Here is a 25,979-nt window from a genome sequence, read left to right on the forward strand (position 1 = left end):
AAAGAGCTCCTGACCTTAAACAACACTGAGGATTTTTCCAGATGCGTGTATTGTTTTTAACTGGGATGACGTGTTTTCCGGTTCTGGTAACTTTATAAGGCGACAGGAAGCCCGAGGTTGCTATGACGATTACATTGACACATGAATGATGTTTGGTGTGAGCAAGAGGTGAAGACAGTTGATTCTGTTGTCCTGATCTGGTTACTGTCACTCCGAAATGACCCCGATTCAAGGGGATCACGGAGGATCATCCATAATCACCCTCAAAAACAAGGGATCAAAATTGTGTTTTTGAAAACAATGTAACGTAAAGTAAAAGAAATGTGCAAAGTCTTAGGCCACCACCAGCTTTGTTGTTTTAGTAAAGTTTGTAAAAGTAATGACCATCCATATTTTTTCTTTATTAAGATACAAACAGAAAAAAACAGGAAATATAGACTCAAAATGTAAAAAACACAATTTTCAGAACAAAATGGCAAAAAGTCAGTATTTAGTTTAACTATTAAACTCTTTTGAGGAGACTGAAGTCTTGAAGTCATTAGAAATTAGGCTTTAATTTAATTAAGGTATAGGCCTAGGTTTGCTCAAAGATAAGAGGAGCTTATATACTAAATACTTGACACTTAAGCTTATCATTTTATTCTGTTTTTAACACCACATACACATTTCCTGATTTTTTTGCTATAATAGACTTTGAAATAATTATATATTGTCAGCAAATCTAATGGTGGCCAATGTTTATGATATGAAGTAATAAAAAAATCAATTTACTCGATTTTTTTTTAAGGTAAGTGGTCGCAATCAATTTATTTAAGCTACATTTAAACAAAAACATTTTTAAAAACAAAACAAAACAAAAAACTTTTGTACCTTAAATAAATCGATTGCGACCACTTACCTTAAAAATTAAGTAAATTGAATAAATAATTTTTTCACTGTTTAGAATATTCTCATCCATAAGATCCCAATGCACAAAAACAAACATGACTGTCTTTTATCACAGACACTTAAAGGTAATCCTTTAAGAATGCTATGTTTAGAGGTTAAAAAGCCAGAGATAAGGATGCTACACCATAGCTTTTAACAAATAGATGGTAAAGGGGACGCCCCATGCCCTCCATATATCAAAGGTCCACTGCCACTTTTCAAAAACACTCCACCATGTGACCCTGATTGAAAAAGTTGTCAGCTACATATGTCAGTGTCTCGCCACTTGACCCAAGACCCGGTTTCCTCCCCCTGCATCCTCATTGGATAAACCAGTGGGGAATTGTCCTATAGAACAAAGCATTTAGTTGGGGGTTCTGTTAAAGACTTTGACTAACATTCCTTAAACAATGGACCCTGGAGACCAACGTTTAATGACCCTCCACTTCTCAACGTAACTGTTGTGTGGGATCAACAACAAAAAAAAGAAGGGTCGGCACTCACAAATGATGCATCTTTAAAGAGAGGTCCCTTCCAGTTGTCTAAAGCTTTAGGAAAGCCGTCTTTTTATTCAGGACTGAATGTTAATGAACAACAAGGCCAAACGAACCCCAGGGTAAAGGAAACATTTACTCTGTTTTGTAACCCGTAAGGTCCAAGCTCGACTAGTGGATCTTGTTCAAGACTGCACTCTTAAAAATAAAGGGTTTTCACAGCAATGACATACAATAACATTTTGGCAGACTGATCTCATGGAAAGTCGTGTTATAGAAAAGCAAAATTGTAATAATTTTTTGTGTCCATGGCACAAAATTCAGATTTTTTCATGCCTTGAGCACGAATGTCTTTTTCGTGAATGTTTCTTTTTCATTAATTTCATGTATTGTTTTCTCATTGTTTTTTCATATTTTCTTACCTTTGTCACTTGGGGTTGGGGTTAGAATCACTTTCTGTTAAATTTTTAGACATCCTTACCCAAACCCCACCTAACCCCATCTTCAGGCGAGAATAGTTTTAAAAGCGGAAGAAAAACATGTAGAAAACAATACATAAAAGTACATCCTAACGCAAACCCCAAATCTAACCCTAACCCCAAGCAACGATTTAAAAATAGAAAAAAAATTGAAAACAATACATAAAATGACACGAAAAGAAAGTCGTGCCACGGACATGAGAAACTATTTATAAAACTTTGTTTGAGTTTCACGAAAAAGACATACGTGCTCAAGGCACGAACAAAAGTTGCATTTCGTGCCATGGACACAAATAAATGAATCAAATTTTGCGTGACGATAACACGACTTCCCATGAGATCATGTTGCATTTTTGCTCCCCAAAGAACCTCTAAAAACTATTTCTTTCTTACTTTTAATAATTTGTAGAAACGTTTTTCACTACAGAGATCATTTTGTGTAACAAAAAGAGTTTTTGGATGTTAAAGATTTTCATTGGTTCTTCTATATGGCATTGTGAAGCACCACAAGAGTATGTGTTCATGTGTTCGATTCCCAGAGAATAGACATACTGATCAAATATCTTGAATAAAAAATAGATTTAAATAAAAGTCATAAATTAATAAATAAAAGTTATGATCTCTATACACCTGAAATCCTTTAGAGTTGCATTTTTTAGGTATTACAATGATCAAAAAGTACCTGTCACTGGGGCGGTACCCTTTCAAAAAAGTACACATTTGCTCCTAGAGAGTTCATATTAGTACATCAAATGTCACATTGGTACCAAATGTATAAATATCTGTATCTATATGGTAAATTCGGACCTTTTTAAAGCGAACTGCCTATGAAAATAGTGTAATTTGTATAATATTATTGAGGAATGCAAACAAATAAAAAAAAAATATGATAATGACCACATGAAGTTGTTTGATGCTCTCTAAAGTAAAGAATATTTGTTGTTTTTATCCAGCTATTAGATGAGTGTGTGAAAATGAATGTGATCTGAGTTACATTATTTATGCGTTTGGCAAATGCTTTAATCCAAAGTAATTTACAGTGCATTACAAGCTATGCATTTGATCAGTATGTGTGTTGTTACCAAGGCAAATGTTCAGAAGGAAGGATGAAAAATCATTGAAGCCTCTCTTACCTTATAATAATATGATGAGAAACGATCAAAGAGCCCTGTAGCATAGCATGATGTTAATCTGCCTTATATCCTTAAGACTCCTGTCAGATAAAACAGACAGAGATCAGTTATCTTTCACGGATGGTGATAGCGTTAAGCGTCCCAAACTCTCCTGTAGAGCTGCTGCTTATAATAAATAAAGGCTGATTCGTGTGTGTGTGTGACACAGAGAGAGAGAGAGAGAGAGAGAGAGAGAGAGAGAGAGAGAGAGAGAGAGGAATGATGCAGAATATTAGCAAATGTTAATTCACAAGCAGTTATTAGGCTAACACAAGACTCCATATACAGAAATGCGCACCAAACAATCCCAGCAGAGCCTCACTGCACAATGAGATTCCGGTTCGAGTCCATGGCCATTTCAAAACGATCCAAATGCAACTAACACTTCTGTCATCTTTACAGACCCCAAAACCGCTCAATCGGTTGCGCTACGAATTTTACGCCAACAAAATACATCCATAATAAGGTGTTTACCTAGAGATGTGGATTTCAAAAGCTCTTTCTTCCAGGCGAACCTGCTCGTCAAAGCCGCCAAGTCACCGGTCCGAGTCAAACGCGCAACGCGCACATGCTTACCGCACGGCATCGGACCGTCACATGAGCGGAACGGTCAGTTCATCCCTCCCCAAATCTCTGCCTCCAGTCCCCACCTCCCCAAAAAACACAGGACGGCCTGTTTAGAGCATAGTCAACGCATCAGACTGTTCATCGTGACTGGGCAACAGGCTGCTGCTGTTAGATGATCTGCGGAGAGATGAAATGATGCCGCGCATCGGCTGTTGGGAGATCGTAGACTGAAGACGGCCGCAGAATATTAATGAGTTCAGCTCATATATTGCTGCAACAGCTAGCGAGGGGTTTTCTGACATGGGACTGGTTTAACTGGAATTGCCATGTTATTGGATGACCCCGAGATCACCGACACAAATGGGAAAAGAGCAGGGAACAAATAAGGAACAAAGTACAGCCTGTGAGACTTTTATGCGAGCAATTGATCAGGATGCTTTATAACGGATATATTTTAAATAAAATATAATATAAATATTCTAAAAACAAGAATATAATTTGACAACATTTTACAGTAAGGTAACATTCATTAGCATAATGCAATAATGATGAAAACATTTTTACATAATAAAATAATACCAATAATTGTTTGCATATTCATCCTTTTGCAACTATAGCACTAATGTTAACACACATCATTGACTTGAAAACAGTTCATTTGTAAGTCGCTTTGGACAAAAGTGTCTGCTAAATGTAAAACAATGAAGGATTAATCCAAGTATAGGATTAATAAATGTTGCAAGCATGTTGAAATGTAATTATAATACTATACAACTACTATACAGCCAAAAACTCATGGTTGTAATATGTACAAACCCAACAGCTAATGTAATTTAACTTAAAATGTCCATATGACCTTGAAACAACCCACATTCTAAAAAATGTTGAGTTGTTTTAACCCATAGTTGGTTCAAATATGGACAAAAATGCATATATTCAACTCAACAACCCATCATAGGATTATTTATAACCCAATATTTGGGTTTGCACATATTTTACCCAACCATGGGTTAAAAAAACAAAATTTGTATAGTGTAAATTTTATGTCTATGTGTTTATGAGTTTATTTATATTTTCCAATGAGCAGTTTTTAAAATTTTTGAGCATGCTTTAAAGGGGACATACCATGAACATACCAGACTCTTTTCATGTCCCTGCTTTTATCAACCTAGAAAATGTGAAAAAGATCAATCCAGAAACTTAATTTTGGTAAACCATTCTCTGCAAGCATGTGAAAAAGTAGGTAATTGGAATTTGGCTCCCCTTGTGATGTCAGAAGGGGATGATACCGCTCCTTAATCTGCACTATTCAACCACGGCACTGTCATTTAGTGCGGAGATCAGCTCATTTGCATTTAAAAGGACACACACAAAAACGTAGCATTTTGCTCACACCTACAAAGTGGCAATTTTAAGATTTTATAATAAATTATCTGTATGATATTTTGAGCTAGAATCTCACATACCAACTTTGGGGACACCAATGATTTATTTGACATCTTAAAAAAGTCTTGTGAAATGTACCCTTTATGACAACATCATCCGCATTTATTTAGCTCTTAACCATTGAGACAAAATTCTCTGTTGTTTTGCGTCTTATGAATGGACATTCATTGTCATAAGACACTTTTTCTTAACCTGAGAAAGAGGTAGCAAGTGTCGCTGAGTTCCCCGTGTCTTGTGAAATGTCCCCTTTAAACAAAAGATTACATCACTGTTTTTATGAAAGAACAAGCGCCCATTCTGTTCCACTGTTTTTCGATACAATTGCTATGGCACAATCCCTAGATGTACATGAATATTTCTATAGCCTACATCCCCCACAAAACACTACCCTTCCTCCTATTACAACTGCGGCATGGCATTGCTATCAAATGGAGGTCTCAGCAGGGTGACCTACTCTCATTAGGTTGAACGAGTAGTAGTATTTGTCTTGTAGACAGGTAGGGAGGTCTTATCTGCACCTGTAGTTTCATTGCTGGGTCTGAAAGAGCAGGACCACTGATTTAGTCAGGTCAAAAACACTCAGTGTGGGAGTACAATGGCAAAAATGACAACAGATAAGAGTAGTCGTCGAGCCACAAACAGGAATTTTAAACCAGCCCTTTTCCCTCCCCCATAATCTCTCTCCAACTGTGACTAATGGGGTAACATTTTTGTAATCCGATGGCTTTTAAAAAATTGCGATTTAACCCGACTCTTTGTTGGTGGTGATGGTGGTTAACCATGACCGGTGTAAATCACTTAAAGGCCCATATATAGCCATGGACAAAAGTTTTGAGAATGACACAAATAATAATTTTCACGGGATGGTTTCCTGGACAGGGATTAGATTAGTCCTACACTAAAATAAATGTAAGAGCTGTTCAAACTAAAAACAACTTGCACTGACATATCTTAAAATACATCAGTGCCCTTTGTTTTGCCTCAAAATGCACACAAGTGGGGCATGTTTGTTAAAACAAGTTATATTTTCTAATTCAACCAAAGGCCTAGTCCTGGTTTAAGCTAATCCCTGTCCGGGAAACCATCCCACAGTGTTTTAAGATCTTTTTAAAAGATGTTAGTATGGTGAAGTATAATTACAAGCATTTCATAAAAGTCAAAGGCTTTTATTGACAATTACATTGAAGCTCACATAACACATGCTGTTTCTGCATTTCTGATGTTAATGTGGAGTACCTATAGAGTAGTATTACATCCTTTATATCTCTGAAGAGATTAGCTTTACCGAATCTTTCCGATAACGTACGAAAAAATGAAGAAGGAGGAGTTACTACCACGGGAGGAGTGAGTGCGAGTCATGCAAAATTTTATAAAACACTGTTTAATTTATGATTCAATACATGTTTGTGTCATTTATATAATATGCATGCGCTTATTTCCAACCTAAGACAGAAGCCTTACTTTGCATGCAACTCTTGACCCGGTTGGGACTTTTCAATGAAATCCACCGCATCAAACACACACGCAAAACTCTGCTGCTACTCTGGATAATAAACTATATCCATTGTTTCCAACAGACTGCCTTTCTTCTCCTTACATCCAAAAAAACACTTCTTCTTTCGTGCTATTGTTGATATTATAAGCTCTGTCGCGTGATATAATGTTTTTAAGTTCTAGCGTCTCCCGCTATTGATGGGTGGGCGGGGTTTTCTGGGGGAAGTGCCCATATAAAGAAGTGATACGTATAGAAACCCCTGAAACGTCAGGTGGACCTGTAATCGAAAAAAACTTTCCGAAACTTGTACGAACCCTGGTGAAGTGCATTCGGCACAAAAATACCCTGTAACACGCCCAACTGCTTTTTTCACACTTTGCCTATTTAGCATGAGGAAACAACTCTATAACTGTGTTAATAAGTCAGAACCACCCCTTTAAGTTAATGCATCAATATAGAATCAATATTTGCAGTGCTGACACTTCTTTTCCAATACCTCTGCATTTCACCCTGGCATGCTGTCAATCAACTTTTGGGCCACATCCTGACTAATGGCAGCGCTTGCATAATCATTGCTTGGCGTTTGTCAGAATTTGTGGGTCAAAGCACAAGTTCTGAATTGGATTAAGGTCTGGGGAGTTTCCTGACCATGGACCCAAAATGTGTTTTATTCCCCAAGCCACTTAGTTATCACTTTTGCCTTATGGCAAGGTGCTCCATCATACTGTTCTTCGATGGTTGGGAGAAGTTGCTTTCGGAGGATGTTTTTGTACAATTTTAGTAATATTTGTGTCATTCTCAAGTCAAAACTTGTACGTAAACTGACAGACTTCTCAATGAAATCCATTTCTGGCAAACTGCATCACATTCTACACTACACAGAAATTTGTACCATTTCGGTACAGATATGTAGCTTTGAGGTACCAATATGTACCTGTAAGGACAACCAGAACCTTTTTTCTGAGATTCTACACACAGTTTAGTGTTAAAAACAACAACAAACAAATAATAGTCCGTTGTTAAAAGTCTGTCTGGGAAAGAAATGGATTTATGACTGCTGGATCATTTAACCACTTAATGCATGAGTTTTAACTTCAAACTGCATCCTTTAATGTACTGTTGTGTCAATGATTCGGCAATATTTACTTAACCTCCGTGTAAGTCTATTGTATTGAATGTTTGAATAAACACAAATTTGGGCCATGTTGACAGACATGTAGTCTAAATACATGGCTTGATATAATAACACTGATTATCTCGCAGATTAAACCTTAAACTTCAACATGTTATAATAGCAATAATGTGAACAATATTATTGAAAGAGATTTTAGTCGACGCACAACCAAGTATTATGAATTAGACGAAGAACAACCAGAATTGTTTTTGTGACATAAGCAGCATCAGATCTGTGCAGCTGTTGCCATTAGTAACCGAACTGTTGCTGTGGACACAGAAGTTGAATCACATTGGTGTGTTTCTGGTGATGAAGCTTAATGCCAGTGGTCAAATAGGAAATTAACAGAATGGCTATTTATAAAACATATAAGATTTAACTATATATTAGAGAAAAAATTAACCTCATTAAATTTAATCTGACAAATAGCTACATTTACTGTAGCAAAAGCATGATTCTCACCATTTCTGCACACTTGCAACTTACTATACCATCTTTTATTGATAGGTTTTGTATATGTCTGAAAGATTTCCAATTTCCATATCACTAGCTTATCTGTGAGTGTACTAGAAATTAGCCTATAATTCATAAAAATGCTCCTATAGTTCTGTTATGTGTAATATTGCTGCCGTACCCACAATGTGAAAAGCGCTCCCTCTGCAGGACAGAAACTGCTATAACAACATAACATCCTGAGATGTACATTACTGACTTTGCATCAATCTGTTGCGATTGTATTTTTAGTTTTAGTTTAAATGTATTATTTTTGTCTATGAGGATGATTTGACTGTTCAACAGGTTGTTTTTTATGGGCATTCACATTCTGAATTAAAGTTTTATTGACAATAGTTTATCTACATTGTAATAATTGAATAAAATGCACTTAAATAAACAGGCTATTATGTTAAGAGCTTGAAATCGGATGGTTTCATCGAACACGACTCTTCTTTAATGTGGATATTTCTCCAGAGGCTTTGCGTTTACGTGAAGATGTATCGTGAACCTTGTCTGTATCTTCTGGAGCTGCACCGGGAAGATAATAAGCCTCTATTGGCGGCGATGGCTCCTAAAAAAAAAGAGAAAACAGCCACATTAAACGGTTATTAAATCTTACAAGTTGCCTCGACAACCATTTCAAGTCCGAATTGAATAAGCCATTACCCTGATCGTATTTCTCAGTTATTGTTTCACATTATTGCTTTAGTGTATTTGATTTTTATTTGTTACAGCCGCTCTCTCACCTGCATGAGGTAATCAGCGATGTACTCGGGTTTAAGACATTTCACCCCATAAGCTGCGGCCTCGCTCACGTCCACTCTGACATCACCCGGCTTTAATCGACTAAAATCCACAAACAGGTGAGAGGTTTCCTTATACAGAGAGGGGGAAGATTCTGGCAAAACCTAAAACACAAGAGGAAAAAGAGAGAGAGAGTATAGTGAATAATACAAAATAGAAGCAGGAGAGATGACAGGAAATCAATGTTTTTATAGATTTATATGGAAAGATGTTCTTTGTACATGAATTACAGAGTTATTCAGAATGACCTGTAGATGATTTAACCAGAACAGTACATTTCGGACATGTTGTCATGGCAACAGATCAGTAAGCACAGACAAGCTCAAAAACTGTATGCCATTTTAGACACAACCCCTGCCAAAATAAACCTGTTTGAAACCTGTTCTATTAGCGTTGGAGCTAACCTTTGCAGGAGTGTGGCCCTCTGGGACCAGAAATGATATAAGGGGGCCCCGACCTGTGGTGTATGTAGATAAAAATGGCTAATTCTTAGGTAATAAAACACCAGAGTTCATAATGTAAAGCCTTTATGAACCACTGATAATATAGTTATGTATATTATATTTCATCTCTGTCAATAGATCTTCCTAAATTTTTTAACCTTTCAAGCAATGTACAAAAAACAGGGTGCTGAAGATAGATACCTTAGCTCCTCCTGACTGCAGAAGACGTCTGAATCCAGCCTCTCTGGCTTGGTCAATATTTAGCATCACAGTCCAGCCACCAAATGCTCCCTACATCAAAATACAAACATTTTATTTGTTTTATTATGCGTTTAATAAAGCATATGAAAATGAAATAAATGTAGTGTAGTAACACCATGACACAACACTTAAAGGAACACTCCACTTTTTTGAAAATATACTAATTTTCCAGCTCCCCTAGAGTTAAACATTTGATTCTTACGGTTTTTGAATCCATTTAGCTGCTCTCGGGGTCTGGCAGTAACACTTTAAGCATAGCTTAGCATAGTCTATTGAATCTGATTAGACCATTAGCATCGATATTATGATATTACGATGATATTACGTAGTGCCCGAAAATAGTCCCCTGCTATTGAAAGGTACTCAGGGGACTATTTTCGGCTGCTGCGTAATATCATTGTGCCTCCTGAGAGTATAGTTCCTAGCCATATCGGCCTAGAAAATCGCAACTTTTAATTTTCCGTCTGTCTTAGTACACGATGTCACTACAGAAGAGTCAAGTTTTAAATAGGAAAAATATCGAAACTCTTCGGGTATTTTTGTGCGCGATGCTAATGGTCTAATCAGATTCAATTGATTATGCTAAGCTATTCTAAAAGTGGTACCGCCATACCCAGAAATCAAATGAATGGATTCCAAAATGGTAAGAATCAAATGTTTAACTCTAGGGGAGCTGGAAAATTAGCATATTTAAAAAAAAGTGAAGTGTCCCTTTAAGTTTTATATCTGTGTATAAATTTCATCTGTATATCAACATGTACCTCTTTGGTTGTGCAGCCCTGCAGTGTTTTTCTCCATCGCATGGCTGCCAGCGCCAGTCTCTTCTGTTGAGAGTTGATGGATGTCAGAACATCCAGTATAGAGCTGCTTCCCCACTCATACTGATCCTCCTAAAATACACACACACACACACACACACACACACACACACACACACACACACACACACACACACACACACACACACACACACACACACACACACACACAAAGCCATTAACATGGAAGGAGGTGTGGAGCCAATCAGAGGTCACGACAGAAACACAGCTCGCACCTGTATGAAGCGTCCCTCTGCGCGGCATGCTTCCAGGTACGAGCGGTGGATAACCCACTTGCCCGCTGCCATAGCAGCCAGATATTTCTCGTTCCTCAGGGGATAACCCACAATCACATGAGTGCAACTGGGGTCGAAACTCTGCTTCTCTAGCACAACACCACCTGCGCAGACACAAAAATCACTCAATATAAGCCATTAAAGGAAATGTAGACATGAAAGAATGGCGGTTCATATGGTTCAAAACCTATTGGTGGGTACCCGTCAACCTCAGTCAACATTCACATCTAATATCCCATTTTAAGTTATATTACAAACAACATGAGTAAATGATGACCGAATTTGTTTTTTTTTGTAAACCCTTTTAATTCAAAGCAGATAAATAAAATAAAGTGTTTATTATGAGGGTGTTTTGTGTGCCAACCTAGCTCCTCTATAAGATGGCTGTAGTCAATGCGTTCCTGTGGATTCAACGAAGACAAAAGAAAACGTGGAGGTTCCTCCTTTATCTCCTCTTCACTTTCTTCCTCTACGTCAATCTAAGCAGAAAACAGCCAATCAGATCACAGCTACTATCCATGGTTTGATTAGTGGGTGTATACGCATGTACCTGTGGAGGCGCTGCAGGTTTAGAGACGGGGAAAGCAATGGTAAGTGCTTCGGGTGTTTCAGGGTTTTGAGAAATGTTGCCTCGGGGTGGAGTCGCTTTCGGCCGCAGTTGGGCATCTATGACTTCGAATGCAGCTGGGAGTTGGAAGGTAAAAGGTGGTTTTTAACATCTTTTACAATTTTCTTTCTTAAACACATACACAGTAAATAAACTAGTAAATACCCATTTCCACCAGTTCAGAATCGGTCATGGAGTCTCTGGCGTTTTTGGTCTGGTCAGAAGGGGGTGGTGGGATGAGGGCGAGGGGCTCAGAGTGCTGGGAGGGGCTGCCAGGCCACTGCAAGTTATCAGCTAATCGGGCTCTCTCCTCTCGAGCGGTTGGGTCGTCCCAAACGATCTGTTCGCTCTGAGATGGTTCTGTATTTAGGTCCATAGCCACCTGACGTGACATCCTGCGTAAATACAAAGGAAAAAATCTTTACAGCCCTGAACTTTATTTCAAAATATGCATGTTTAGAAGTAGTTTCCCAAACATGGTTACGATGAGTCCAGGACTAGGCCTTAGTTATATTAGGATATTTAAGTAGTTTTTACAAACATAGCTTACAAAAACCAATACTGGTTTGCATTGTGGGATAAAACAGCACTGATATAGGTCAAAACAAGCTGTTTTCAAATTAAGGCAGCTAAAAAGTGCATTTTAGTCTGGTACTAGGATTGGAACCCTGTCCAAAAAATTGCCCCATAGTGTTTTACAAAAAGTTTAGTGAAGTGCCAAAAACTGATCTCTCTTAAATGCTAGTAAGGCTTTTATTTCAAGTACATAAACACACACACAATGCCTGTGTAAGACTCTGGATATGCTACTAGTCTTTTGTACCGTATGGCTTCTAAATTACGACTGCGTCTGCCTATTCGTCCCAGGCTGTCGGGGGTGTGGGGCGAGTCCAGACTCCCTGAGCCTGCTCTGGTCAATCGTGTGGAGCCTCGACGACCATTGGTCATCTTAGTAGCAGACATGATTTCCTGAAGCTGCCTCTGAAAATTCTCTCTCATCTCTAGTGTTTCTGTGAGATCTAAAATGATAATAAAGAGGAAGAGAAAAAGAACTTGAGATCAAAGATTACAGACAAAATTTAGGCTGGATTAAACAACACCGCTTTTAAAGTCTGAACATTTAAACATCTTTACCTCTTTTGTCATTGCTGGTGGGCTTCTGCTCTTTCTCAGGCCCATCCATACTAACTCGCTTAGGGGTGGAGATGTCCGTGATGTCATCCAAAGTGCCCAGCTTTAACATAAAAATCAGTAAAGTTTCAAAACAGCTCACCAATGATTTTAAAGATATGGATAGTTAGTGCGACTCTATATTTCTTACCCGGGTCTCTTCATCTTCTGTAAATGTTCTGAGTCTGGTGCGGGGAGTGGAAAGAGGTGGTGACCTCTGGGTGCAGTCTGCAACCTGACTCATGGTCAGGCTCATTTTGGGGTTGAAGGTGAAAGGGTAGAGTGATTCAGACACGCGCTTCTGCTCATCCGCACACTATAAAAACAGGACATTTATTTAAATGCAACAACTTTCAATTATAATAAAATTGTTATTTAGCGTCAGGTGGTATTTTACAAGGTTCTCATATTTTTGATCCATGAATTTTCAATATTTTTCCAGTTGTTTGTAAAAAAAATTTAAAGGTTCTGTTAAACATTTTAGAGCCATTTCTAGACAATAAAAGATTTGTCAACAAGTTATAAACGTCATTATTTTAAGAATTTCAATAATTCATCCAGTCCTGGAAATTACAATTTTAAAAGAGCATAATAACTTTAATTTTTATGACTGTGAGTACAAAGTATTTCATAAAGTGGAAACTAAAAAAAATAAAAAATAAATAGAGATATGTGTATGTACCGCCTGTAGCCAGTGTTCAGACACTATATGTATTCCTCTCTCTTTAACAGCTCTGTATTCTTTACTGTTGTCTCCCACTTTACCCTGGTAGATGTAATGAGTGACTGAGTCATCACATGACCACCTAAAACAAAAAGATAAGAATTAAAACACACACACACACACACACACCTGTCTGTCTGTGTGTAGTGTAGGTACAACATACCTGAAGTCTGCGCCCAGAGAGGCAGCCACTGCATTGAGTTCACTTTGTTTCTTGCTTAATTTCTTACTCACACACACCACCACGCCAGTGAGGGGAGCTGTTATTTTCTGCTCCACCTGCAGGACACATGCACACACCTTTAACTTTTTACCCACCAGCATTTTTAAAAAAAAGTTGCAAGCCAGTGCCAGCATTTTTTATGATTTTCATAAAAGTTGAATACCTTCCAGAACATTTACTTCTTTAAATATATAAACATAAAATATATTAAATGAAAGAACAGACCCTCTGCTTAAAAAAAAAACATTTCATCCTAGCTTCATTTGTTATTTTTATCACCTCTCAAATAAGGGTAGGTTTCTTCATTAATATCAAATTTTGTGCAAAAAGCTGAGATAATTGCATTTTGTTAGAGATCAAATTCAAAAACGATGATCAAAACATACACAGAGTATTACTGTTTTTTGACCAGTGGATGCTTCAGTGTTTTATACGTTTGGTAAGTACTCCACCTAGTGGATAATAACGGAAAATTGGATTGCCGTAAAAACTTGTCATTGGCAGGGATGCGTTTTCTCTTAATTGACAAGATATCTCGTCAATGGCGGGGAAAGAGTAGGGATGCGCCGAAATAAAAATTCTTGGCCGAAAATGAGGAAACCAAGGCCGAAAACACCGAAAGAAATTATTATGCCAATTATTAGTACCATTATATTTATGGCTATGACTATTTACTAACTTTACTAGGGGTGTGACGGATCACAAAACTCACGGTTTGGAGCACATTACAGTTTTTGAGGCACGGATCGAATTATTTTTTGGATCAGCAAAAAGAGGGTGGGGAAAAATCTAATAAGAAAAATAAAGAAATTGCAAACATTTATAAAAAAAACAAAGTTACACATTAAGTAAGACCTAAAATTAGCATTGGGTACAGAAATCGAATTAAAGGAGTCATAACACTGTCTTTGTATAAATTAAATATTATTATTATTATTTTTTAGAGCTACAGAAGTGATTTTCTCTTTGTCTTGGGTTGTTTGATTCACATTAATGACACAGACTTAAGTAGGTTAATTGAGGTTACTGTCTCTTTAAGACCAAATAAGATGGACTGGTTTCTGACTGTTATCTATACATACACTTAAGACATAAACAAATGTTTTTATTAGAAAAAGAATACTGTGGAGATCATTTTGTTTGTATGGGTCGTGTAAAGATTTTATGTTCCTTTGCTTTTGGAAACGCATCTCTCGTGTGCACTACTGAGTGCCCTTAAACGCACACGCACACAGAGACCGAGGGTGAATCCCAAACAGCGCAGCATAAACAGTCGATCCACGTTACGTTGTTTTTCATTGCTTTATTCGCCAAATGTATGTTAATGGACAGTATGAGACACATTAGCAAAACTCTCTCTAAAGTTTACACATCAAGAGTTCTGATCAATCACGTCTGACACATTCAACCGCAGCTGCTCATTTTAGCGCCTTTTTGCGGTTAAATACGCCCACACTGCAGATGTTGCTTCAGACAAGCACGTGCAGGTCGCGGTTTCTGTTTGCGTCATCACAACCCAAAACCCAAAATGCTCTTTTGGGCCATTTTCGACCGAAAATTTTCGGTGGCCGAATATTCGGTGCATCCCTAGGAAAGAGTTAAAGATCCTTAATCTGTATGTATAAATGAGTCTATGTACACATGAGTCTCTGTGTGTGTACCTCGGGCTCAGGCACTTTTCCCAGTTGAGGACTGGCCGTCATGGCTGCAAGATTTGTCACATGACTGCGATTGCTGTTGGCGACGGCAGCTTTCAGGTTCCTTTCAATGACCTCGGATAGAGGCGTCTCTGCCCCCTTACCTTCCTGAGGCTTATTACCAGGAGTTTGTAAATGATCAAATACATCCTGCAATATAAACACACAACCATATTACCATAGTTTAAACGGTTGTGAGGAGTCTCTAATCCTTACGCTTAGACAAGTTTTTTTGCTACTGTACTTTTGTATATATAAATGTGTAAAAGTAACTCATTTACTGCTCAGTTTTATAAATGGTCAAAGCAAAGAGATTTGCACAGTAAACGTTACTGCAACTTCAAAATTCAAACAAGCACATTTTTTTTCCATTATACAACTACCTTAAAACAAGTGTTGAGTATGAACGGCGTACGTTTACACACCTTTGTGTTAAATGAAGGTCCGAATAGTCGATCTCTGCTAAGGAATCGTGAGGGAGTGTCTAGATGGAGGGAGGAGTCTTTCTGAAGTGCTGATCTGGCATCCTCCTGTCCTGGGGTCACCACCTCCATCTGCTGTTCCTCTCCCTCCTTCATCTTCCTGACTGCTGAGCGGACGGTGCGGCTCTGAAATCGAGCAGTGTCTAGTGGGGTGATGGCTGCACTGTTCTGCAGGCCCAGTAGAGGGAGCTCTGGGGAGCGCTGCGGGATTCGCAGAGGTGCTGGGTCTCTCTGAGATGCCCCAACGAAACTGTCGTCTGTTCTCTCTATAGAGAATTAAGTGTTTGAGGAGAAAAGTGTGACATTATACTGTTAACATCAGTCAGTTAGCAATAGCAAAATTTTACTCTGGAATAAAAGTGTCAAGATTGTATTAGTGTTACACATTCACAGCAGAGTTTCTTTTCTATATATATCTATATAAACATTTTGACAAATTATTATTGATAGTGGCCAATAAATGACAAGTATTAAAACAAACATGATGACAAAACACCAACAAAAATCGTGAACACTTTGTTTTGGTTGGTCACCATAAGTTGCATGTTAGTCACTGAAATTGTAGTAATTTAGTTCCTGAATGACCTGGAGAAGGTGGTAGGTCAACCAGGTAGCGTCCCTCGTCGGCCCTCTTCCCTGTTCTTGCAGACTCTAAAACCCAGCGGATGGTAACTGCAGGCAGACTCCATTTCTTGGCAGCCTGGTACTTTGTCCCCTCTGGTGTCTGGAGTACCAAGTGAGTGCTAGCCAGCATTCCCTTCCTCTGGTTAGCTGTTCGCACAAAATAATCCTGAACACTGCAGACAAGCAAAGAGAGAATTAAAAATTCCATAAAATAATTAATCATACATAATTTAATCATTGACGATTAGTGATTGTCGATTAACACAAATGCATACAGTAACCATGAGAGATGGCAGGGAAACCGTAAAACTAAATATAAAATCAGGATGCGTGTTGCATTTTATTTTCCGAGCATGGGAAATTAGACAAACATCCTGTATTATTTAGCTTTTCAAAAAATACAAAATGACTAAATGTAAAAAGTTTATGTTTTGTAATGAATTAAATTAGACTTTTTCCAGAAATCCCATTTAACCAATTTCAAACATTCAGATATGGGTGTTTCAGCGCAGTAAGCACGAATTGAGCGTTGAAAAATTTAAGTTTTGGTGGATTTTCGCGCAGCGTTAACCAATCAGGAGCTTGCTCTAGCAGTGACGTGATTACAGGAAGCGAGCAGAGGCAGAAAAATAGAAAAACAATGGAAGACAATCATCAATGTTACACAAAACATCTTCGTACTTTTACAGGAATTAAAAGGATCTTGTTTGGAAGAAAGTGAGGATGTCGAACAATCTGGTAAGTTTACTCAATTTGAGCTATATAAGCCCCTCCCATGATGGGAATTTACGTGTGAATGGCTCAAATTTCACACATGACTTTCACGCACTAATTTTTGTTGAGTAAACTCAACATGTTGAAGCATCCAACTACGTGCGAATAGCGTGTTTTTGCAGTCTCTTCTGCGTCTGATGTGAATGCCCAGTAAGGCTGAAACCAGGTGACTAAAATTTTGAACACTAGTGTACAATTTTTATATGGACTCAATATTTGAAGATATTCACATGTGTTTTACAGTACTAGTGTCGACAGATATGTTTTTCTTTAATAGCCGATGCAGAAATTAACTCTTTCCCCGCCATTGACGAGATATCTCGTCAATCAAGAGAAAACGCTTCCCCACCAATGACGAGTTTTTCCGTCTTTCCGCAATACCGCTATTACCCTTCCGCAACTTTTTAAACCCGGAAGTATTGCCCTATGGCAAGCGGCTGCATGTCTGTGTCTGTTTTAAAGATCGCTCTGAATGGGATCTCTATGAAAAGTCTGTCACAAAAATGGAATTATCTCTGCTTTTTTCTCAAAATGTGGTGTTTTTGCAGAAACCTACCCATATTCAAAAGCTGATTACAAAAGAACTACTGAAGGTAGGATGAAACGGGGTTTTTTTGTTTGAAAGCAGAGGGTCTGTTCTTTCATTTGGTATATTGTTATGTTTATATATTTGAAGAAGAACATTTTCTGGAAGACATTAAACTTTTGTGAAAATCATGAAAAACGCTGGCGCTGGCTGGGAACTTTTTAAAAAAACGCTGGCGGTGAAAGAGTTAAAAAAGCAGTATGGCCAATTGTCCGAAATAACAGAAAATTAGTGAAACTAAATAAACATTCGTTATGCATAATATTTATAAAATTAACCTTTTAAAGTAATTAAAACATATTTATAAGACATAATTAATGTGAATCTGACATCCTAATATACTTTTTGAATAAGACTTTGCTGCAAACCAGAGTTTTTAATGTTAACATCATGATAAAAAGTGAATAATGATTGTTTGATTGATTATACTGTCTGTCAGACTTTGGCTTTACATCTGAGTTTTTTTTTTATTACAAACAACACATTTTAGCCACAGAAAAATGTACTGTATGCTTGAAAATATTTATCGGTCAGTGCGGATGATAAAAAAATCCAAGTATCTGTCACTGCAATAAAACAGTCTACCACTATACAGTACTAAATATTAATTGATTAATAGTTTTAATTAAAATTAATTATTAATATTTCTAACAATTAACATCCATAAGCGTATGGCAACGAACAAAATTTCAAAGCATTGTCTTCCATTGTTAAAAGAAGCTGCTTACCTCTTCCTACACTTTTATTATATTCAAAGTAGGGCTGGGCAATGGAGCTAAAATGTTTATCATTGGTATAACGTGTTATATCATTCGATAGCGATGAGTATTGATACATTTTTAATGTATCAATAGTTTGCGGTTTTAACAATGCACAACAGGAGGCGTATCAAACGTTTTCCCCTTTCGTTATCGACAAAGGTGTATCGATGGTACATATCGAGATCGTTTTATCGCCCAAACCTATTTCAGAGATTAGATTTCAAGCTATTTTAGAGAACGATCAAAAACATCATCATTATCTGACTCCTTGTGAAGTCCCTCGAGAAAAACATTGTTTGTAAATCTGATATACATCCATGTCATTTAGTTAAACTGGATTGATCTAACCAGGTCTCTTTATAAATCTCACCTGGCTCCCAAGTGTTTTGCCAACTGAATGAGAGAGTCTCTCTCTGCTCCAGTGAACTGACTGACAGACAGCACGCAGTCTTTGAGAGGAGAGAAACCCTCTCTCATAGTCACCGGAGTGAAGAGAGGATGAGATGACAGTGCCAACACACTCTGCTGCTCTACACACATGGCCTGAAAACAAAAACACATTTCAGCATTAAAATGACCAAAGATCTTGTTTATTCATGAATTCATCAAACATCTCTTTCTAACCAGCCATGTATCTGTTGCGACCTCATCCACTGTGGCTTCCACGTCACAGCCCAGCAGCGGCACAATGGCGTAGTGCGCCACTGCTCTCGAGCGGCCAACCAAAATCTTCCCAGAGTTTTCCATGATGAGCTCCGAGAGCTGGGCTTCTGCCTCAGCTCCAAATCCAACCAAAAGGAACCGCTTTCCCGAAAACAGGCCTCCCTCTGAGGCTTCACACATAGTAGAGTCTTGCCCTAGAGCTGGAGGATCTGGAAGCAGAATACTCTGCCTGCTGGTGGTGCTATTAGCAGCCTGAGGGAGCTCCACTACACAAATTATAAAGGGTAAAATATACTGAAGCAGCCCTTGGACGTGAATTATGACAAATTAGATTGTAACTTACCAACAGTTTGGTCATTTTCCACGTATTGTGAGAGCAACTCTTCCTCTGCTCGGACCTGTCGGGCTGGACTGGGGGCAGGAGGCGGAGCTACTGAGGGTCTGGAGGTGCGGGAGGCAGAATTGCGGGGAGCTGGCATGTCAACAGCGGCTGGGGCAGGTGGCAGGAAGGAGGGGTGAAAGTAAGCATCTTCTGGGAGCAGAGTACCACGGGAAAAACTCTCCAGCAGCCATTGCACTGTGACTATATGAGGTCTGAGGAGAAAACAACAACACACTAACTGAGATAAAACTCAATTGGGGAATGTTTGATGGTTACAGCTGTCCGTGCGTTCCCTCGGATTGCCTGACGGACAGCTGCCGGCTTTGTGTGTCCCAGGCTAAAGAAAACCCAGTCTAAATATAAACCGACCTGTGAGTGGCTTTTTCAAGGAAGACTTTGACACCCTGGTCTGGTTCACCCATCACTATGTGTGTGAGCTCTTGGCCGGGCTGGTTGAAGCGCAGGCCTCCGGCAGAGTTCACCATCCGCCGCAGCTTCTCCAGTTTCTTTCCAGACAGCCCACATAAGTACAGCTACAAAAAGAAAAGAGCAGATCAATCAACTTTATTAAACCAAGAGGGAACACATAAATGTAAAGGGATGACTTATAATGCTCTGAAAGATAATTAATTTGGCAAAACGAACCTTACAGCCATCCAACAGGTCATCAACTCGGCAGACAGTAATGTCAAATGAATCGATTGGATCAGGAGTCTCTATGTGGCTGATGCACGCGGTGGTGAGGGCAGTTTCATTGACATTCATGCTGATATTGGAGATATGGCTCAATCCCAAAAGTGAAGGACCTTCTGCACAAACAAATCACAGAACTAATGTATATTAATGTTCTACTGTATTGCTTCACACAAAATCACAACAGTAGTGGGTTTCGTCTCACCCTCTTTGTTTTTGCTGGTTCCTGTTGGGGTGGAGGTGTTGGGTCTGCCTGGTTTCTCCTCCGTTTTCCTCTTCTCCACAACATACCTGCTCTCATCCTGACAAAAGCCCTTCTCTATGCTGTCAAACAGCCAGTGCAGGGACACGCAGTACACATTCCACTTACGGGCAAACTCGTATTTCTGACCTAAAATCAGAAACGAAGCAAAATCTCTATAATCACACCAAGGTCTAGAAACTGGGAAAGAGATATTACACGGAAACAGTCACAGGTTATCAGCTCACCTGTGGGTTCGCTGACAATGAGATGAGTGCATTCGTTCATCTTAAGCTGCCCAGTGTAGCAGCCTCCATTCTGCTCACACAACCTCTGAACCTCTTTACGCTCAACAGTAGAAAGACCCGTCACACATACTGTACAGCCTTTCAGGACTGGACACCGATAGTCCTCAATATTCAGCTCAGAGTGATGAAAAACACTGAACGAGAGAGACAGAGATTATTATAAAGAGATCTAAAATTATTCATTCGACCATGTAGATATTTATGACTTACCTATCCTGAGATTTTTCCCAGCATGCTTTAATCCAGCTAGGGAGAAGGATGGGTTTCTCAAGGCTTGCAGCGACCAGGTATTTTTTACTCCCCACTTCACCCGCCACTAGGTGCGTAACAGACACGTTAAGATCACGGTAGACACGGCCACCCATCAGCTGGACAAGATCCATCACTTCGCTCTACAGAAGCAGAACAGAAGCTTACCATTTCAATTAAAGCTGCAGTGCAATTCATAACTTTTTCAATTGAAAATAAACAAAAATAAGTTGTTTAGTAAATACATTTAAAAATCTGTTTTAAAACCGCCTCCTTATCTTAACCCAATTTGCAACGATGTTCTTATAATAATTTTTTTAAATTCATTTGGTCGGGTCGGATTTTGCAGGAAATATAACTTGAACTTTTTAAACCAATTGTGTGATGACAACACATCCATAAACAAAACAAATAGGACTCGGCTAATATATCATGTGTGTGCTGCGGCAGATGGTGAAGATTTTTCTAAAACACGAGTTAATATCAGCAGGGCTTTTCAACATATGAAGGAATTAAATACTGGAGCAGAGACTGACGGCTTTTTCCTATGAACAGGTTGAGCTGGGTACACACCAAAAGATTTTTTAAATCTTCGGATTTTCAAAATGTGAGAGACCACAAACATGATGAAAAAAAAATCAACGATTTAACATATTTGTTCCTATAGTTTGTAGACTGCCGCTATGTGGTCATGACAGCACCCCTCGCACCATCAGATTAACTTCACAAACAACAAGAATCTCAGCTGAAAACACAGGAAAACCTCGCGAAAATCTTGCAATTTTTCTTGTGTCCAAACTTGACTTCACACACAGTAAACAAACATGGCAAACAGGCATAAAGAAATGGCATTAATACAATGGACTGCTTTTTACATCCATCTCAATTTGGACTGTGCATGCCATGTAGTTGTTATGGTTTTATCTTTCATCTGCTCACTTTCTGATCTACAGCACGTGTGTGCGTTGGTCCTCCGGTTTTCACCCACACTACAAAATTTCTGTTCATTAATATTCAACATGTTGAATATTTCAGATTTGCGATTGGAGTGACCCCGACATGCTTCCGAACAGATTCAGATGCTCTTTACACACCAGTGCATCACAGAAAATCTGTTAAGATAATCGTCGCAACCACGAATATGATCGGGACTTTACCTAGGATTGTCGTAAGGATTGTCGTAATTCAGCCCGATTATCTTTAGGTGTGTACCCGGCATAAGACATCAGCAGTGTGATTTGTTGAAACATTTATGTTTTCATTTAGTCAGAACAAACCCGGCAGATATATTACTTGTTCAGATTAGGGCTGTGACGGTTAGGATATTTTCTCACCGCGGTGAAGCATAAAAAAAATCATGCGGTTATGCAGTTAACCGCACAACAGTAACCCCCAAAGCCCAAAAGCACAACCCCCCGCCCCCACAAAGCATCGGAAACGTCTTCTTATTTATTATTAAAACAACAAATTATATTAGCAATAACAACATAAAATAATATTTATTTCCATAGGTATAATATATATATATATATATAGCAATACATATATATATTTATATATATAATAATTATATAATTTTTTGTCATCGTTTATAACCCATTTTGTACAATACATTTCATACAATAGCAACCTGAAAAAAAACTAGAAAGAACATGCCGAGCTTAACGTTGTTTCTTGTAAGCAAAACCTTGATTCCAATTTCTTTAGACATTTTTAGAGTGTTTTTCGGGTAACACTCCGTGGATATAACGCACTCCTTCAAACGCAACGGGTTGAACGTTAAATAATTTATTGCACAATAAAATGGGTTACAAACAATGACAAAAACTGTTCCATAATTCATATTAAACTCAAAAGAAACGAAAATAAATACTATTTCATGTTACTATAGTTAATATGTTTAATTATAATTTTTCAAAGCAGATACGAAACGAAATAACGTATTGCATCATCCCGTAAATAACTGCGCAAAACTTATGGATACTCCAATCAATGCTTTAAATTACTGCTGTCCATTTACATAATCAAGAAGATAATAAAACTTTTTTGATCCCGAGCTGGAGAAGTTTACAGCATTAACGGGTCACGCGGTCAGTAAGCCATCACCTGCCTGACTGATGTCACTCTGGTACTTTGCTCCTCTCGCAAAAGTCTTGGAGATTTCCAACTGTCGTTGCTGGGCTGAAGTTTTATGCTTTACTAAAGGTATGTTTGGTGCTCCCAAGTCCGACAAACGCCACATGATAGTTAATCATCACAAGATGTGATTTTAGATAGTGGCATTTCCTCGCTACGATAGTCAGACATGTAGGTCTACAGCCGACCGCGCTAGCCTTCATAACTATAGTTGGCATGTTTGACCATTATAGTTTTAAATAATTATGCTATTATTATCAGTACCAACGCGCATTTCGTGCTGCCCGGTGACCTTCTTGCACCTGAATAATGTAATGCGCGTGGCTGTGAGATTTCCTTGCACTTGAGATTTTGTTATTCGCGCAGTGAGTGAGTTGGTACAGTTCCATGGCATGCAATAAATATCAGAGCACCTGGGCATGACGCGCTTAAATTAATGGCTTCATGTTTAAGAAGATTGCGCCCGTGACAGTAGGCTATTGTGTGTATTTAAGTGCTGAAACTTAAGTAATTAAATAACAATTATAAGACATGCGCACATAATAAACCCCTATATATGTTTAATGCACCGTCCCTCCCCCTTGTGCGGAAAGCAGTTTTTTCTCTAGAACCCTTGAACACAGGATGGAAGACAGTAAATTATGATTAACAATGACTTTTGTGTATAGTTCATATCATACACCATATGACTTCTGTAACTTTCACCAGCAAAATAAAGAAAATATAAAAAAGTGCGGTGATGACGATGATGAACTCAGCACCGCGGTTGGCATCTCATTACTGCGGTGATGCGGTGATCGTCACAGCCCTAGTTCAGATAATGTTTTCTTTTTTTTTTAGGATATTTGACTTTTAAGGATGCACTTCAAACTGTCATGTCCATATATGATAAAAGATCCGATCTGATGTGGTGATCCCTGACATCAGATTTATCGCACAGAGTAGCGGGGCGAAGCACAACGCAAATACAGAAAATTACTCCTGCCACCTACCCCAGAAAATTACTTTATAGTTTACCCAATAATGAAAATGCTGTCATAATTTTCTCATCCTCATGTTGTTCTAAATCTGTATGAATTTATTTTTTCTGATGAACACAAAAGATATTTTGATAAATGATGGTAACAGCTGTAACCATTGACTTCCATAGTAGGAAAAACAAATACGATGGAATTCAATGGGTGCCATCGACTGTGCTTACCAATATTTATCAAAATATCTTCTTCATCATTTATCACAATACTTCCTTAATATTTGTTTTCCTACTATGTAAAAAAATAAAACAACTCCTACAGGACTAGAACAACATGAGGGTGAGAAAATGATGACAGAATTTTCATTAATTGTTGAACTATTCCTTTAATAACCCAACACAATCGAATAAACATCCAAGTCTAGATTCTACAACACACACAAAATAGGCATCAGTCATTAAAGTATTTTCCTCACCCGTGCCTCCTTGTCGAGGTTGGTGCAGGAGATGGTGACATCAGCCATGGCCATGCTATAGACAGGCTGCTCTGCTTTAGGCACACACCTCTGTTTCTGTAGACAGAACAACACTACCAGCGGACTCACTATCCTGCATCCCAGCTGCAGAAACACAAGGGTGGATAAAATGACGGACACAATTACAACAGACAAACAAGACATCAGGCTAGCATTACCATTTATGTAGCCCAATGCAAAATCACTCTAGGACATATATAAACAATAATGAGAAATTGTTGAATACAGCAGTAGTGACATCAAATTACTTGCATTTAACAATGACTGGTAAGGCAAAGTATAAACACAAACCTACCCCCCTGCAGTACTCAAATGCATTACTGGTAAAGTCACTGAAGACAAACAGGGATTTGTCATTGTGGTCCAACTCTAGTGCTGTTTGTTCATCGACCATCTGCACATATTTCTCTGACTGCAGTTCAACTATTGCCTGAATACAAAGACAGGATTTTTTATGAGACATGTAGTATATTTGTGAAACATTGATGTGCAAAGATACTTATACAATAAATACCTTATAGGCCTGTTGAGCCAGATCAGCCTTCTCTCCATTGTGTTCAACAAATTTTACAATGTATGCATCCTTGTTTTCTTTTGACATGCTGGCTGATTATCTGTGCTGAAAAAAGAAACATGTAAAGTGAATTAATAGTAATGACACATGATGTAAACAACCGTCTGTATCTTATACTAGTATATGGTGACGGATTTTAAAGTTGTTGTTTTGTAATTGCTTTGCAAACTTGCAGGTTTAAGTTAAAATAATCGGAAAAGTAATAAAAAATGGACAGAGCATTTAGCTTCTTAAGAAAGATAACGTTACGTTTTGATCATCTTACGTTAACCCAATGAAACTGACAAGAGAAATAAAGCTGTGTAATTCATGTTATGCTAGTCTAGTTTTTATTAATTTTGTTCGTTGTACTATAGAGGTACTATAGAAATTATTAATAAATGCAAACAAAAAAAAATCTTACCGTGACAGAATCAAATCCAAGAGACACAAACGGCAAATCGATTAAAACTAATTTCTAACTAGAACATTTTGACTTCATTTCAAATAAGTTTATCACCTACCACAATGACATGTTATAAACACACTGAAGTAATACATTAACTCTTCTATCTGTATTTTATTCGCTAGTTTGTATTCCAGTCATTCGCCCCATCAGCTCTGAAAAACAAGTTCCGCCTCACTTCTAATTCCTTTGTAAGAAAAAACATTAAAATGTACGACCGCCACCCACCGGACTGGAGGATAACAACTGAATGAGAAAAA

General features: G+C 38.2%; 2 protein-coding genes across 4 annotated transcripts in view; both read right to left on the reverse strand.

Moving 5' to 3' along the window:
* Positions 1 to 3,859, reverse strand: part of tmem108 (transmembrane protein 108) — a 59,971-nt gene extending 56,112 nt beyond the window's left edge. Inside the window, exons 1-2 of one of the 2 annotated variants that reach the window (XM_065294896.2) lie at positions 3,547 to 3,859; positions 3,034 to 3,113 (exon numbers count right to left, since the gene is read on the reverse strand). The gene's annotated coding sequence lies outside the window, so the exon portion shown is untranslated. Of the gene's footprint in view, positions 1 to 3,033; positions 3,216 to 3,546 lie in introns of those variants that run through there. The other variant, XM_065294897.2, reaches the window with a different exon arrangement.
* Positions 3,860 to 5,941: 2,082 nt separating this feature from the next.
* topbp1 (DNA topoisomerase II binding protein 1) lies at positions 5,942 to 25,917 on the reverse strand. 2 transcript variants are annotated; one of them, XM_065294899.1, is made up of 28 exons: positions 25,678 to 25,917; positions 25,215 to 25,314; positions 24,996 to 25,130; positions 24,641 to 24,784; positions 21,017 to 21,198; positions 20,747 to 20,940; positions 20,463 to 20,648; positions 20,210 to 20,373; positions 19,934 to 20,097; positions 19,526 to 19,776; positions 19,144 to 19,448; positions 18,890 to 19,062; positions 16,360 to 16,571; positions 15,718 to 16,040; positions 15,257 to 15,442; positions 13,536 to 13,651; positions 13,331 to 13,454; positions 12,800 to 12,964; positions 12,613 to 12,712; positions 12,302 to 12,497; positions 11,644 to 11,873; positions 11,422 to 11,555; positions 11,236 to 11,350; positions 10,812 to 10,975; positions 10,519 to 10,647; positions 9,698 to 9,787; positions 8,996 to 9,157; positions 5,942 to 8,820 (listed from the first exon to the last, which is right to left on the reverse strand). In XM_065294899.1, exons 2-28 carry the CDS (start codon positions 25,299 to 25,301, stop codon positions 8,683 to 8,685), a joined length of 4,569 nt encoding a protein of 1,522 aa, XP_065150971.1. In that variant the 5' UTR covers positions 25,302 to 25,314; positions 25,678 to 25,917; the 3' UTR covers positions 5,942 to 8,682. The 2 variants fall into 2 exon arrangements, with proteins under 2 accessions (XP_065150971.1, XP_065150970.1); XM_065294898.1 differs by having other exon boundaries at positions 25,215 to 25,319.
* Between the last annotated feature and the right edge of the window lie 62 nt (positions 25,918 to 25,979).

Source organism: Paramisgurnus dabryanus, chromosome 22 (assembly GCF_030506205.2).
Source record: "Paramisgurnus dabryanus chromosome 22, PD_genome_1.1, whole genome shotgun sequence".
NCBI classification, from domain to species: Eukaryota; Metazoa; Chordata; class Actinopteri; order Cypriniformes; family Cobitidae; genus Paramisgurnus; species Paramisgurnus dabryanus.

What these genes read in the sequence shown, in the direction of transcription:
- topbp1 (XM_065294899.1), bottom strand. Translation starts at nt 25,301, where the DNA reads ATGTCAAAAGAAAACAAGGATGCATACATTGTAAAATTTGTTGAACAC. An exon ending in TGACCTACCACCTTCTCCAG is followed by an intron (nt 16,041 to 16,359) that starts GTCATTCAGGAA and finishes AATTCTCTATAG; the next exon opens with AGAGAACAGACGACAGTTTC. An exon ending in CGTAATTTAGAAGCCATACG is followed by an intron (nt 11,874 to 12,301) that starts GTACAAAAGACT and finishes GTATTTACGCAG; the next exon opens with GATGTCACGTCAGGTGGCTA.